The 12,190-nt window shown below is 43.3% G+C and overlaps 1 protein-coding gene across 1 annotated transcript in view; it reads left to right on the top strand.

Moving 5' to 3' along the window:
• MTX3 (metaxin 3) overlaps window positions 1-11,056 on the top strand; it is an 11,538-nt gene extending 482 nt beyond the window's left edge. Inside the window, exons 2-8 of the mRNA XM_015417202.1 lie at window positions 463-532; window positions 1,398-1,474; window positions 2,208-2,300; window positions 3,498-3,680; window positions 5,628-5,704; window positions 10,530-10,687; window positions 10,926-11,056. Coding sequence (XP_015272688.1) covers window positions 463-532; window positions 1,398-1,474; window positions 2,208-2,300; window positions 3,498-3,680; window positions 5,628-5,704; window positions 10,530-10,687; window positions 10,926-11,056 — 789 coding nt within the window. The remainder of the gene's footprint in view (window positions 1-462; window positions 533-1,397; window positions 1,475-2,207; window positions 2,301-3,497; window positions 3,681-5,627; window positions 5,705-10,529; window positions 10,688-10,925) is intronic.
• Window positions 11,057-12,190: the final 1,134 nt, after the last annotated feature.

The raw sequence follows: 12,190 nt of genomic DNA, 5'->3' as shown, positions 1-12,190 counted from the left end.
TCCCTTGTTGTACTCTGTATTTCTTCACAAGGGTCCCAGTTCTGCTCTAGACGGTTGCACCTAGCAGTCCACAACAACTAGTTGCCCCAGATAGCAGTGGATGTTCCCATTCACGTCAAAGGACCCATGTGTTTCCTGTGTTGTCTAGATGAGCAGTGCAGCTGTGAATGCAGTTGTGTATCTTGTTGGCCATAAACTGCACATGTGGCAATGATGTCTCTGGTGGACTAGGGGGAACACAATGCAAAGTTAGTAATGCCTCCTCTGAGTAGGTATGAACCCAATGGACATCCCATTTAATCAACTGTAAATCGTCCATTAATTTTCATGGATTTTCATGGCATTCCTTCATTCCTGATGCTTCTTGTAGTAGCAGCATAATGTGATCATACATCTCCACATCTAAACCGCCCAAATTCTGCAGAATAAATGACTGAGTTTATTTTGTAACCTTTATTGCAGGCATATGGGAGGTTTTCTGGTGCACCGTTGAAAGTGAATGTTATAGATAATTCGTGGAGAGCACCAAGAGGTATTCCATTAGCATTTTTAATGAGTACATTACTGTATTAGGCTCCATTTTAAGAAACAGTTATATGCATACTTACATCTCTGCAAATAGGCTGTTAAAGTTGACATAGCTCAGGTGCTTTGTTGTTCAAAGCAAAACAATAAGACCAAATACAATGCAATTTTTTTGCCAGCACCTTGTTGCAAGTCATCTGTTGCACCAAATCATCTAGAATGCTGTACTGACGTAGCATCTCAGGACAGTGCAGCTGTACTGTGAAGGGTCTTGTGTGAAAATCAGATGTTGGTGTATAGGGGGAGTGATGGCAGAATGGTGAAATTTTACACCATGCATATTAATAAAATAAAAGTCCTTCCCCTGTACAGTGCAACTAAGGAGAAGAAGGGACTGGATTTATACCCCGCCCTTCACTACCTGAAGGAGTCTCAGAGTGGTTTATAATCCCTTTCCCTTCCCCTCCCCACAACAGACACCCTGTGAGGTAGGTGAGGCTAAGGGTGCTCTGGGAGAACTGTCCTTGAGAGAACAGCTCTGAAAGAACTTATTACTGACCCAAGGTCACACCAGCAGCTGCATGTGGAGAGTGGGGAATCAAATCCGGTTCTGCCCAATTAGAGTCCACGCTCCTAACCACTACACTAAACTGGCTCTCCTAACCATGACAGCAACGGGCTCTACACCAAACTACAAGATATAATGATATTAGCTTGCTCAGCCAAACATCTGACACAGCACCAGTCTTCTGGGGATACCCAAAGCATTGAATGATAGGATCTCTCACATGAGCAAACCTGAACATCAGTTAAGTTAGCATTAGTAGGGTCTTTCTGGTTATATAATCTTGACATTAATTCTTAACTTTTAGGGAGTGTACCATTATTGGTATCGGATGACATTGTTATTTCTCAGCCAGCAAAAATACTAAACTTCTTAAGAAAACAGGTGGGTTTCCAAATTTGGCATCTTGTGTTTAGGCCTGCTTAACATTTAAAGGTTATTTTTCTTTGTTGCACTTGCATTTATTTGTGAACCGCTATCCTGTGCAAAATGCAGGAAGTCTTGTGGGGTGTATAAGGTAAAGGCTGCAGCTTGACTGGCGCTGAGGATTCTGCTTGGCTTATATGTGGAGCCACTCTGCAGCCTGATGCCTGAGCCCACACAAACGCTAGAAGAGTGGGATTGAATCCCACCAGTCTCCATCGCTTTCAGATTCTCTGCATGACATAAACAGGAACACAAGTATACTTTGAATAAACCCTTTGCATTCTTTTTTATTATCATTTAAAGTTTTTCCTAATTCTAAATTCTGGGAAGGCACATCTTAGTTATGTTACATAAACATTAATAGTCAATTTTGTTAACATTTGTTCATTGTGTTTTAATGTATGCATTTGTCTTGGACCTTAAAAAATAGATGTCTGGATAACGTCAGCCGTTCTACTTTGAAATCATGAACTTGGAAAACATGGAGAGTAATTTGGTTTATTTTATTTATTTAAAATATTTCTAGAGCCTACTTCCTCTACAAAATACAAACTCAAGGTGTTATGTATGTTTTATGCAACCAGGAATTAATAGCTGTTTTGCTGTAGAGGGACCTTCAGTTATTCTGTTTCTTTCCTTAATTGTTGTATAATTTGTTTGTGCTCCATCTGTTGCATTTTTTCACTGGCAGAAATATAATGCTGATTATGAACTGTCTGCAAAAGAAGGAGCTGACACACTGGCCTACATTGCATTACTTGAAGAAAAGCTACATCCTGCTTTGGTGAGTATAGAGTTGTTATCAGGGGCCACAGGTAATGATTTCAGGTGCCATTCAGCTAAAGTCAAATGCATGATTCACTCATTGTCATTGTGAGATGCCTTAGGGAACCAACTCTGATTTAGGAGTCAGCAGTTACTGTTAAAATCAGGTTTCTTAAGACAGCTTTACGATAGTTTGTTTGCAAGATGAATTTTTGGCACTTTATGGATTTATTTCCTGCACAGACTCCCACCATGATATACAGCAGATGGGGTGTTGGGGTGGGGCCCTGTGCCCCACTCTTTTGCCAATTCATGCTACACACTGCAGTTTTCCAGGCCTTGGAAATGAGGGGGGATGGGCTAGACTTCACCATGGCACTTCTGCCATCTCCGGACTCTCTCCTCTAGCTGTCAGTGCCCCACCCTTTTGCCAATTCATGCTGCACACCTCAGTTTTCCAGGCCTTGGAAATTAGGGAGGATGGGCTAGACTTCACCTTGGCACTTCTGGCCATCTCCGGACTCTCTCCTCTAGCTGTGGGAGGGAGATGTTTGTCTGTCCCATTAGTCTTCTCTCCCCTGCTTTTAAAGGCAACCTTACAGGATGCACATGCTCCGTAGGAGCCTTCCCCTTGCAGGATGGTAGGGGAAGGGAGCTGACCTTGAAAGCTGACCCAGGCCCTCCTTCTCCTCTCCTTCCCACCAAACAGTTGTAAGGTGGGTGGGAGTCAAAGGGGCTGTGGTGCCAGCTTCCCTCTGTCCCACGCAAGCTGCCATAAGCCTGGGTGAGCCACCTGGTACAGCTCCAAATCACCCTCCATCCCACCTTCAGGTGTAAGATGGGTGGGAAGTGTGGCCAAAGTGTGGGGATGCTTCCCAGTGTCCTGACTTGCCCCCACTGCTGTTTGATTGCCATGGTGAGCTCAAGCAATGTTGGGGCTCCGGGCAGACCCTGGCCCTGCCCCTCTTTCCATGGTCCTTGCTTTCCTGCCTGGCTCCAGAGGGCGTTGGGGCAGAAGCCCCTCTTTGGAGTAGCTGCCAAACAATATGAGTGGCTTGCATGCTGTCCCTCTTTCCTCACCTTGCATGCTGGTTCCCATATTACAGAAGCCTACTTCTTAAATAGGAAAAAAACAACACCTTTGGTTCTTGCTAAGTGAGAGCTTGATTGTTATTCTTGAATTGCATTTAATTTGTTCTTTATCACTGTGATATAGCTACATACTTTCTGGGTGGAAACTGATAATTACTACACTGTGACAAAACCATGGTTTGGTTCAAGGATTCCATTTCCCCTGAGTTGGTACCTGCCTGGGAAGATGTCTCGGGAAGCACTTAATAGGATCTTGGTGACAAAAGGAGGGCCTCCATTCTGCAGTCTTGCTGAAATAGAAGCGCAGGTATGTCTTGCCTTGGTATCCATTTAAGTCAATAATAAATACAGATTTATTAAAATCCACACGCTAAATGATTGCTTTCCTCCTCTTTGACTGAAGAATGCAATGTTTATATATTGGTGTGACTTTAGTTTGCATCACATTCATCTTACCAGTACATAACACTTTTCATGCAATTTTCTCTTGTTCCTGGATTTTTTAAAAAAAAATTAAATTGAAAAATAAGTATTGCTTTTCAGTCTTTTGGCTGGGAAAGCATTCTCTACTTGTTCTTGGATTTAATGCGTACTTTTTCTGTTCTACCAACACTTATTTATAGTGGGGTTAGCGAAATAGTCTTGGAGGGAGCAGTGAATTCTACTGGTCAGTCGGCCTCTTAAAACAAATCTCCCGCTTGTACATTTTCCTAATGCATTATATGATCTTATATCCTACTTTGGGGCAAATATTTGAATTATTAATATTCATAATTAAAAACAAAACAGCAATAAAACACAAATAAACAAACAGCAATTTAATGTCTGGTTTTTGTGTTGGAAGAAACAGCTGGAGCTCAGTGATTCTGGTCAATGCCTCATGTACTGTTTCATAATATAGGTGATCTTCATTCCTCTCCTTAAAACACACAGGCCTGATTTACACAGACTGTAGAATGAGTTGGTAGAAAGGAAAGCACTGCTTTGGACTGCCTTGAACATTCCTTCCATTAAAAACTCTCTGCAAACAGAAAACAGCAACAGTAAGCTGTGAGACAGGGTGGAATTTTTCTCCATGCTGAACTAGCTGTCTATTTGCTTGAAGTTTTTCCACAAAGGAGCATTCAGACTTGGAATCCGAAATGATGCCCTCCCCATTGCTTCTCCTGCATGTATAAATCAGGCCTGAGGCCTGGCTTACCCATGCCGAAGAATGAGCTGGTAGAATGAACTTTGCCACTTTGAACTGCAGGGGATGGATTCCAGCTTTGAAAGTTCTTTTGCACAAAAAGAATGAGAATGGAAAAATAGCACAAGCAAGGACAAACATGAAGCCATGCATTTCCCTTACACTGAGTCTGTGAAGGTCAATGTTGTCAATACTGTCTATTCTGACTGGCAGCAGATCAGCAAGGTTCTTTCAGATCATCTGCTACCTGATCCTTGAAACTAGACATGCTGGGAATTGAATCTGGGATCGTCTGTACATGAAACAGACTCAATCTCTGAACCATGGCCCCTCCCCAAGCTTCTACCCACTGTCTTTTTTTGCTGTGCTGTTTGTTTTTTAATTTGTAGGGACTTTTTACATAGGGGAAATGTCCAAAAAGTGAAACTCCATGATCCTCCGTCTGCAGTCCTTACAGTTTGTTCTACCACCTCAGCATTCTGTTACCTTTATTATCTCTTTATTCCTCTCCATTCATAAACAAAACTTGGCAATTGGTTTAGACTATCAGGAATTTGTCCTATATATTCTGTCAATCCAGCATTGGTCAAAAAAGGCTGTGCTGTTGCATCCTGACCCATTTGAAGCTTCTGATAAATCTTCAACATACAGCGAATTACAGTTAGTTAATCTGTGAAATGGTCAAGGCACAGATGATGAACATGAGATCTCTGATTTCTAGGAGGATATGATAATAGTATGGTCATGCAATGAACAAGCAAGAGGAAGAAGAGTCTAGCATTCAAAAGGATAACCACAGGCAGGGGCAGGTTAGTGCAAGGTCACACGTTAAGTTCAGTTGCATTGTCCTAGGGTTAATGCATGCCTCCTGTAATCTTTACCACTATAAACGGAAGGAATTTAATCTTCGGTGGATTTAAATTATACACATTGTACCACATGTATTCTTGGTTGTTCCTCTTGCCAGTACTGGAAATCCCATGCAAATTAAATCATGATAAGTATTTGGAAGTAGTGCAAATAAACTCAGGAGTTGTTTTTTTTTGGGGGGGGGTTACTTTTTAGATCTACAGAGATGCCAAGGAGTGTCTGAATCTTCTTTCAAGCAGACTGGGGACTTTGCCATTTTTTTTTGGAAATACGTAAGTACCATGTTTGCAACATACACAATGTGATATGTTTAATGTCAAAATCTATATTCTCTTTTAAAAGAAAAAGGTTGTTTTGTTTCTCTTTTCTTGTGCATTAGGATTTTTAAAAAATTAACATAAATAGTGACTGATGTGCAAAACTAATAAGCAGAGGTTGCGTCAAATGAAAAAGATGACTAATTTTGTATGCTGAAGAGAAGACAGGCTTAAAAATAGAGCTTCCAGAGTGTCCTTCATCCCTGGGATGAGTTTGTCTTCTTCCTGGCTTTGCAACTGAAATGACAAAATTGTGTACCAGCAAATCAAACACTGACTCAGCCATCAGTCTAGCCTCTTCTCCCCCATGTTTCAGGCAGGTAGCATGTAATCTTTTCCAACCAAATGGAAGCATTGTATATTCATTTATCTATTTGTTCGTTCATTTGACATTTTATTAATAAAACAATAGAAAATGTTATTTACAGAGATGGGGAAAGGCATCTTAGCAACATCATAAATTCCAGCCAATTAATGCTGGGTACCCCCCCCCCCGGGCAATATCTTGGCCCTGCTGAAGAGTAGGCGACAGCATGGTATGATTCAGACTTGAAAGAAACAAACAATGGTTTGTAAATAGCTGACCGGTTGTACTGGTTTCAAGTCACAATTTGACCATACTGCTGACCAATGTTCCCTCTAAGCTGTGGAGTCTTGTGAGCAAAATGTCTATTTTGTAAGTTACTGGCATTAAAGCTGTGAGCCAGTGATTTGGCTATTGCATAAATTAGTTTGCTCCAGAGCCATCCTTCCTGAGCTAAATGTGTGAGCTGGAGGCTAAAAAACTGTGAGCTAGCTCACGCTAACTCAGCTTAGAGGGAACACTGCTGCTGACTGGCCTGACATTCAAATCAAAAAGCTACGTTTTGGGGCTGTTGCTTCATCCTGCATCAGGGGGAGTGGTAGCCAAAGAGAAGGCAGTCTGGGAGCAGAAAATGAAGCTTGCCTGGTAGGTTCCACTGGGAGTTTTCCAAAGCACTTTCTCCTCCAACCTTCTGTCTGGCCAAAGCTGTGTCTGCAACATCCCCACCCTGCTACTTTTAAGTTCAAGAAAATGACTGTCCACAGATCAAGTCGGTGATCTGCTGCAGCACATATCTGTCATCCACCATATCTCATGAAATGTATTCATTTTTCTAGAAGCATCTATTTTTATTTATATATATACTAGGAATAAGGCCTGTTGTGGAAATAAATACGACTGCTAGAGAGAGGCTCTGGGAGAGTGCCCCAGCCTTGGGCACTCAGCATCAATTTGCTGTGGTGACCTCAGCAGGGTATAATGACACATAGTCCACCATTTTCTCCAGGGGAACTGATCTCTGCCATCTAAAGAGCAGTTGTAATTCTTTGTATAAAGATTTTATTAACTCCCCTAAAAAGGGGAGGAGTTTCGCTTAAAAAGAAAAATAGGGAAGGTATATAGTGGGACGAAGAAAAAGCTGAGTGATCTATTAACTGTTAGATTAAACTGTTAGTAATGTCCAATCATCAAAGGCTTCTTCTGCGTGTTGTCAAACATCTTTTTTCCATTCCAGTTACTTTCTGTATTAGTATGTTAGTAATGTTCCTTTGAATTTCTGTTAAAAAGTTTCTTCAGGGCACATTCAAAACCGCTTCTTTTACGTGCTGGTTACTTTTCCACTCTCAGTGACGGGAGGGGCTTCCTCTGTTTTTTCTCTCCCTCCGGCTTCTTCCCCTCCTCCTTCGGGTCGCTGTTAACTCTTTCAGTTCCTGTGCTATAAGTCGTCTTCCTTTCATGCCATGCCCGGAGATCTCCAGCTTTGAGAATGGTATTAATTTCAATTTCGCTTTTATCGCTCCCAATCTCTTCGCTGGATTCTCCTCTTCAATTGTTGACTTTTATAAGCGCTCATGAGGCACTTTTTCGCTGTCACAATTCAAACTTTTCTTTTCCTTCCCAATCCCCGTTGGATTCATAGCTATACACAGTCCAAATATTAAACAGCCGGCACTCACGTTGACACAAACGCCCAGACGGAAGTCCCTCCCTTCTCCTCCGCTTGTCTTTACCCAGCTCGGACATCTTGTTTTTTATTTTTAGTAAAGTTTTTAAAATGCGCTCCAGGGAAACAAAACCTCTTGCTTATTTTCAAGTACATCAAAGGAAAACATCACTATTCGCTCAGTCCATTCCCCCCCTCTTTTCTTTTTTTTCTTTCTTTCTCGCTTATAGAGGATTAATCTCCTCATTTTCCGCTGAAGGGGGGGGGGAAAAGGTTCTTAGTTCATTTTCTCTGTATTTTGACAACTCACAGTTACGCCAGTCTTTTCTTTTCCATTTTTTTCGGATATTCGCTTCATCACTCGGTGACGCCCGGTGGTTCCGCTAAACCCCGTAGAACGGGGTCGCTCACGCAGCAAGGTCCAAAGGGGCAGGGCATGGCGAGAGTCTCAATCTCCGATCTCTCGACCGAAAGAGAGACTCCCCCCTGGAACGCCCTAAAGCGCCCCGGATCCGAGCTCCTCTCATCTGAGGGGCTCGTTCGGGTCTCCGCTTGCGCGGATTCCCTCCTCCACCGCGGGCGGGCAAGGCGCCCTCGGGAGCGACCCGAGGATGCGTCTGTCTTTCGCGGGAGCCAGACCGGAAGCCAAGAGCAGTTGTAATTCTGTGTGATCTCCATCCCTCCCCTGGAGACTGACAACAATGGTTCCCCATGAGGGAATGGCTGGTTTGGAGGGTGGAGTCTATGGCATTGTACCTGTCTGAGGTCCCACCCCTCCTCAAATCTCACCCTCTCCAGGCTCCACCCCTCAAATCTCCAGGAATTTCCCAACCTGGAGTTGGCAATCCTATCTCCCTCCCAGCCAACTGTCAACCTACCGTTATCTGCCTCCTGGCTTCAGCTTTCCATCTCCTCCCCCTCCCTCATAGAAAGCCGTTGTAATTCTGAGTGTTCTCCAGCCCCCACCTGGAGATTGGCAACAATGGTTCCCCATGAGGGAATGGCTGGCTTGGAGGGTGAAGTCTATGGCATTGTACCTGTCTGAGGTCCCACCCCTCCTCAAACCTCACCCTGTCCAGGCTGCATCCCTCAAATCTCCAGGAATTTCCCACCTGGAGTTGACAACCCTATCAGCTGGCCCCAATGAGTTTTCTCCCAAAGGCCAAAATAGGTGTCGAAAGGGCCTTTTACTGACAGAACCTGGTTGCCTAGCAACAGTGTCAGGACCCACAGCCAAACAACAGAGTACACACTTCCAAGAAAGGTTTTACTTTATTGTCAGTACTATGGTTGCAGTAACATGGTCACTATTAGGAATGACAAATATAGAACAAGCATATAGTGATATAGAGGATTCAACAGGTCCCCTCCCCCCACCTGTGAGCCAATCGACCCCCCACCTGTGAGCCAATCGACCAAACCATAAAAGATTGTTTGGAACTCGGTTTGAGATGTCTGCACTAAGCCAGTGACACCACTCCCAACTGAGCCCTGTACATGTCATAAAGGCTTTCTCGTCAGAACTCACCTGCGCTGCTGGAAAACTAGGATAATTAACATTGGACCACGATCTTCCTAATCTTTGCATTTTTATTTTCTAGTCACATCTGCAAAGTTGTTTTCCTTATTGGAAATGCTGTACAGGATATTCAGCTCCTGTATTATACCGATCTTCAGCTTGAATTGGCCTTGGAACCATCTCTACTACCAGTAGTAGGGAGAGGGGTAATTCTGGACTAGTAGTCCAGGCAGCCTCTTCATTCGAAGGACTCATATTACACATTGGTGTTGCTCAGCAGCGGTGTGGCTGGGACTTGAATGTGGCTGAACCAGCAATGCTGGCTTAAAAGAGAACTATGTATTTTTATTTTCATTTTTTGCCATGTTGACTCCTGCTTTGTTTAGCATTAAAACACAGATCACTGAACAGCATAAAATAACAGTTTTCAGAGCACATTAAAAGATAATGTTAAAATACCAACCCCTGAATTAAAAGCCTGGTGAACAGAAATGTTTTGGCCTGGTGCCTAAAAGAGATTGGTGTAGGCACCAGACAAGCCTTAAGGGAAAGGCTGTTCCATAAATAAGGCACCATTGCTGAAAAGGCTCCCGTCTCTGGTTACCACCTGCCTCAATTCTGAAGGTGAAGACATGGAGAACAGGGCTTGTCTTAACTGGCAGGCCGTACAATATGGAAGTATCTAAATGTTGCGATAGATTTGTGGGAAGTAGTTTACACTGAAGACAGTCCCCTGCCACTGCAGTAAGATGTGAATGAGACCTGAGTTTGATCCTTTGGAAAGTCTGACAGCATTTAATCACCATCTGTGTATTAACACTCCATGCAGAATTCTTTTTAAATTGTTTAAATTTATTTAATCTAGTCCATGCAGATTTCTTGGTGTATCCATTCTTGTTGATCTTTATTAAGTGAGCAGCTGAAATTAGGCCAGTGTTTACTATTAGTATCTATTAAAGAGTTGCAAAAGGAACTGGTGCTGTTTTATAACGATAGGTGCAGGCATTTGCAGTTGCAGCCTGCTTGGTACGTGGTGGGGATGCTGTGGATAAATGGTACTCTTAGTCCAGTGCTGGAGGGGTTTTGGAGCTGTGATGACTGAACACAGTCCTACCTCAGTTTTCAAGGACATAAAATGTGCCATATGAGAACTTCAACCGGCAGTGTTGTCCTGGCACACCTGCTAACACGAAGCCTCTAAGAATCCTCAGACTGCTGCATTTTGTATTATATTTCTTTTCTGTTTCTAAAGTTACTTATGGAAGCTTAAGTATCATATGTTTATGATTTCTAGGCCTACCACTTTGGATGCCTTTGTGTTTGGTTTCCTTGCTCCTCTTTATAAAGTGCAGTTCCCAAAAGTCCAGTTACAAGATCATTTGAAGCAACTTCCCAATTTATGTCGCTTCTGTGATGACATCCTGAGTTGCTACTTTAGACTAAACTTAACAGGTAACATGTGCTTCTCTCTTTCAATACGTACCATACTTTCAAAAGAGTGACATGCTAAAATTAACTAATTTCACTGATAAACTGAAAATCTGTTATCTGCGTTTGTTTGGGAGCGGGTTTAAGTGGAAACAGTGTAGGACTTTTGAAGCGTGTGAGAGGATGCAATTTATCAGTCTCTTTGAAAGGGATATTCAATTCCTTCTAATTCCTTCTCTTTCTGTGCATTTTGCCAATCTAGGCATCTCTCCAGCTGGTCAAGATCCCATTGATGCAAACCTGCAGAAACTCATACAGCTTGTAAACAAAGAATCCAACTTAATTGAAAAGGTTTTCTTTCATCCTTTCTGTGATCTTTTGGTAGATGATTAAAGGCCAAAGATTGTGTGTCAGCAGCAGTTCTGTGTGCTTAAACACAGGACTATCCTCAGTCAGATAACAAGAGGGGGTGGGATTGAGGGGGAGAGGTGTCAAAAATCAAAAGGGCAAACTGGTGATGAGCACTCCCTGCAGCCTCTCTTCTTAAGCACGTTTATCCTCAGCTGAGGTCCAGCTAGCAGAAACTGTTTTGGGTGGAGGGACTAAAGAGAGGACCCTGCATTCCTCCCTCATAGCTCCCTTTTGCTTTTAAGATCGGACTCCACCTGCCGTCTTTCATCCCATGTGACTAGGGCAGTTCCATGTGGAAGCACACAGAATCATTGCATCTAGCTTGATTCAGCATTATTGCATTAGCAAGATCTTGTTAAAGTTGGTTACAGTATGGATTAAGAATGGCTGTTTAATAATAGTCGGGATGGATATTACTTGGCTTAGAAAATTCAGCATCATGGGTTGGATCCAACCAACTTTTCTGAATCAGTGGGCGGTTTGGAGTGTGACATTATCAGACAAAAGTATCTATTATAGTTGTGTTCTAGGATGATTGTCTCAAGTTCTGTCACTTCCTAGGAAAAATGTACTTTATTTGGGTTGGATCCTGTCTAAAGTACGGAAGTGCAACTTCCCTGCCTTCCCTCTCTCATATCAGCCAGAAATGCTCCCCAAGGTTTTTCCAGTCTATGGCGGCGCGCTGAGCAGACTCACCTCCCGGGGGGTGAAAGCTGTGCACCAGCAGAAAGGGGGGGCGAGGAATCGCTACCTCCCACGGAGCCTGGCTGAAAGGCTCCTAGCCAGGGAACTTTTGAGAGGTTGCCTCTTCACCAGCGCAATGCTGGGGTATCGAGGTGCTTCTCCGTCCCGATGGTCCTCCTGCTGAGTGTCCGAATGGAAGAAGCGACGCTGACCGGGGCAAGCGCTGGAGATCAAGCGGTTAAAACGGAGGCTAAACGAGGTCATATGACGGAAGATGAACTGTGAGTCGGATTAAGGCGTATTTGCAATTCAAAAAGAAAGCTCCCTACCCCACGGACTAGAAAGTAAAGCGAGCGGGGGAGGGGCCCCTCCCATGCGCATAAATTTAAAAGCGAGACCGGGGGGGGGAGCGGAAACAAAAGCGACGAAACC

Source organism: Gekko japonicus, unplaced genomic scaffold (genome assembly GCF_001447785.1).
Source record: "Gekko japonicus isolate JY-2015 unplaced genomic scaffold, Gekko_japonicus_V1.1 scaffold1462, whole genome shotgun sequence".
Classification (NCBI taxonomy): Eukaryota; Metazoa; Chordata; class Lepidosauria; order Squamata; family Gekkonidae; genus Gekko; species Gekko japonicus.
The sequence above is the reverse complement of the archived record's forward strand: the minus strand, read 5'-3'. Positions and strand labels throughout refer to the sequence as shown.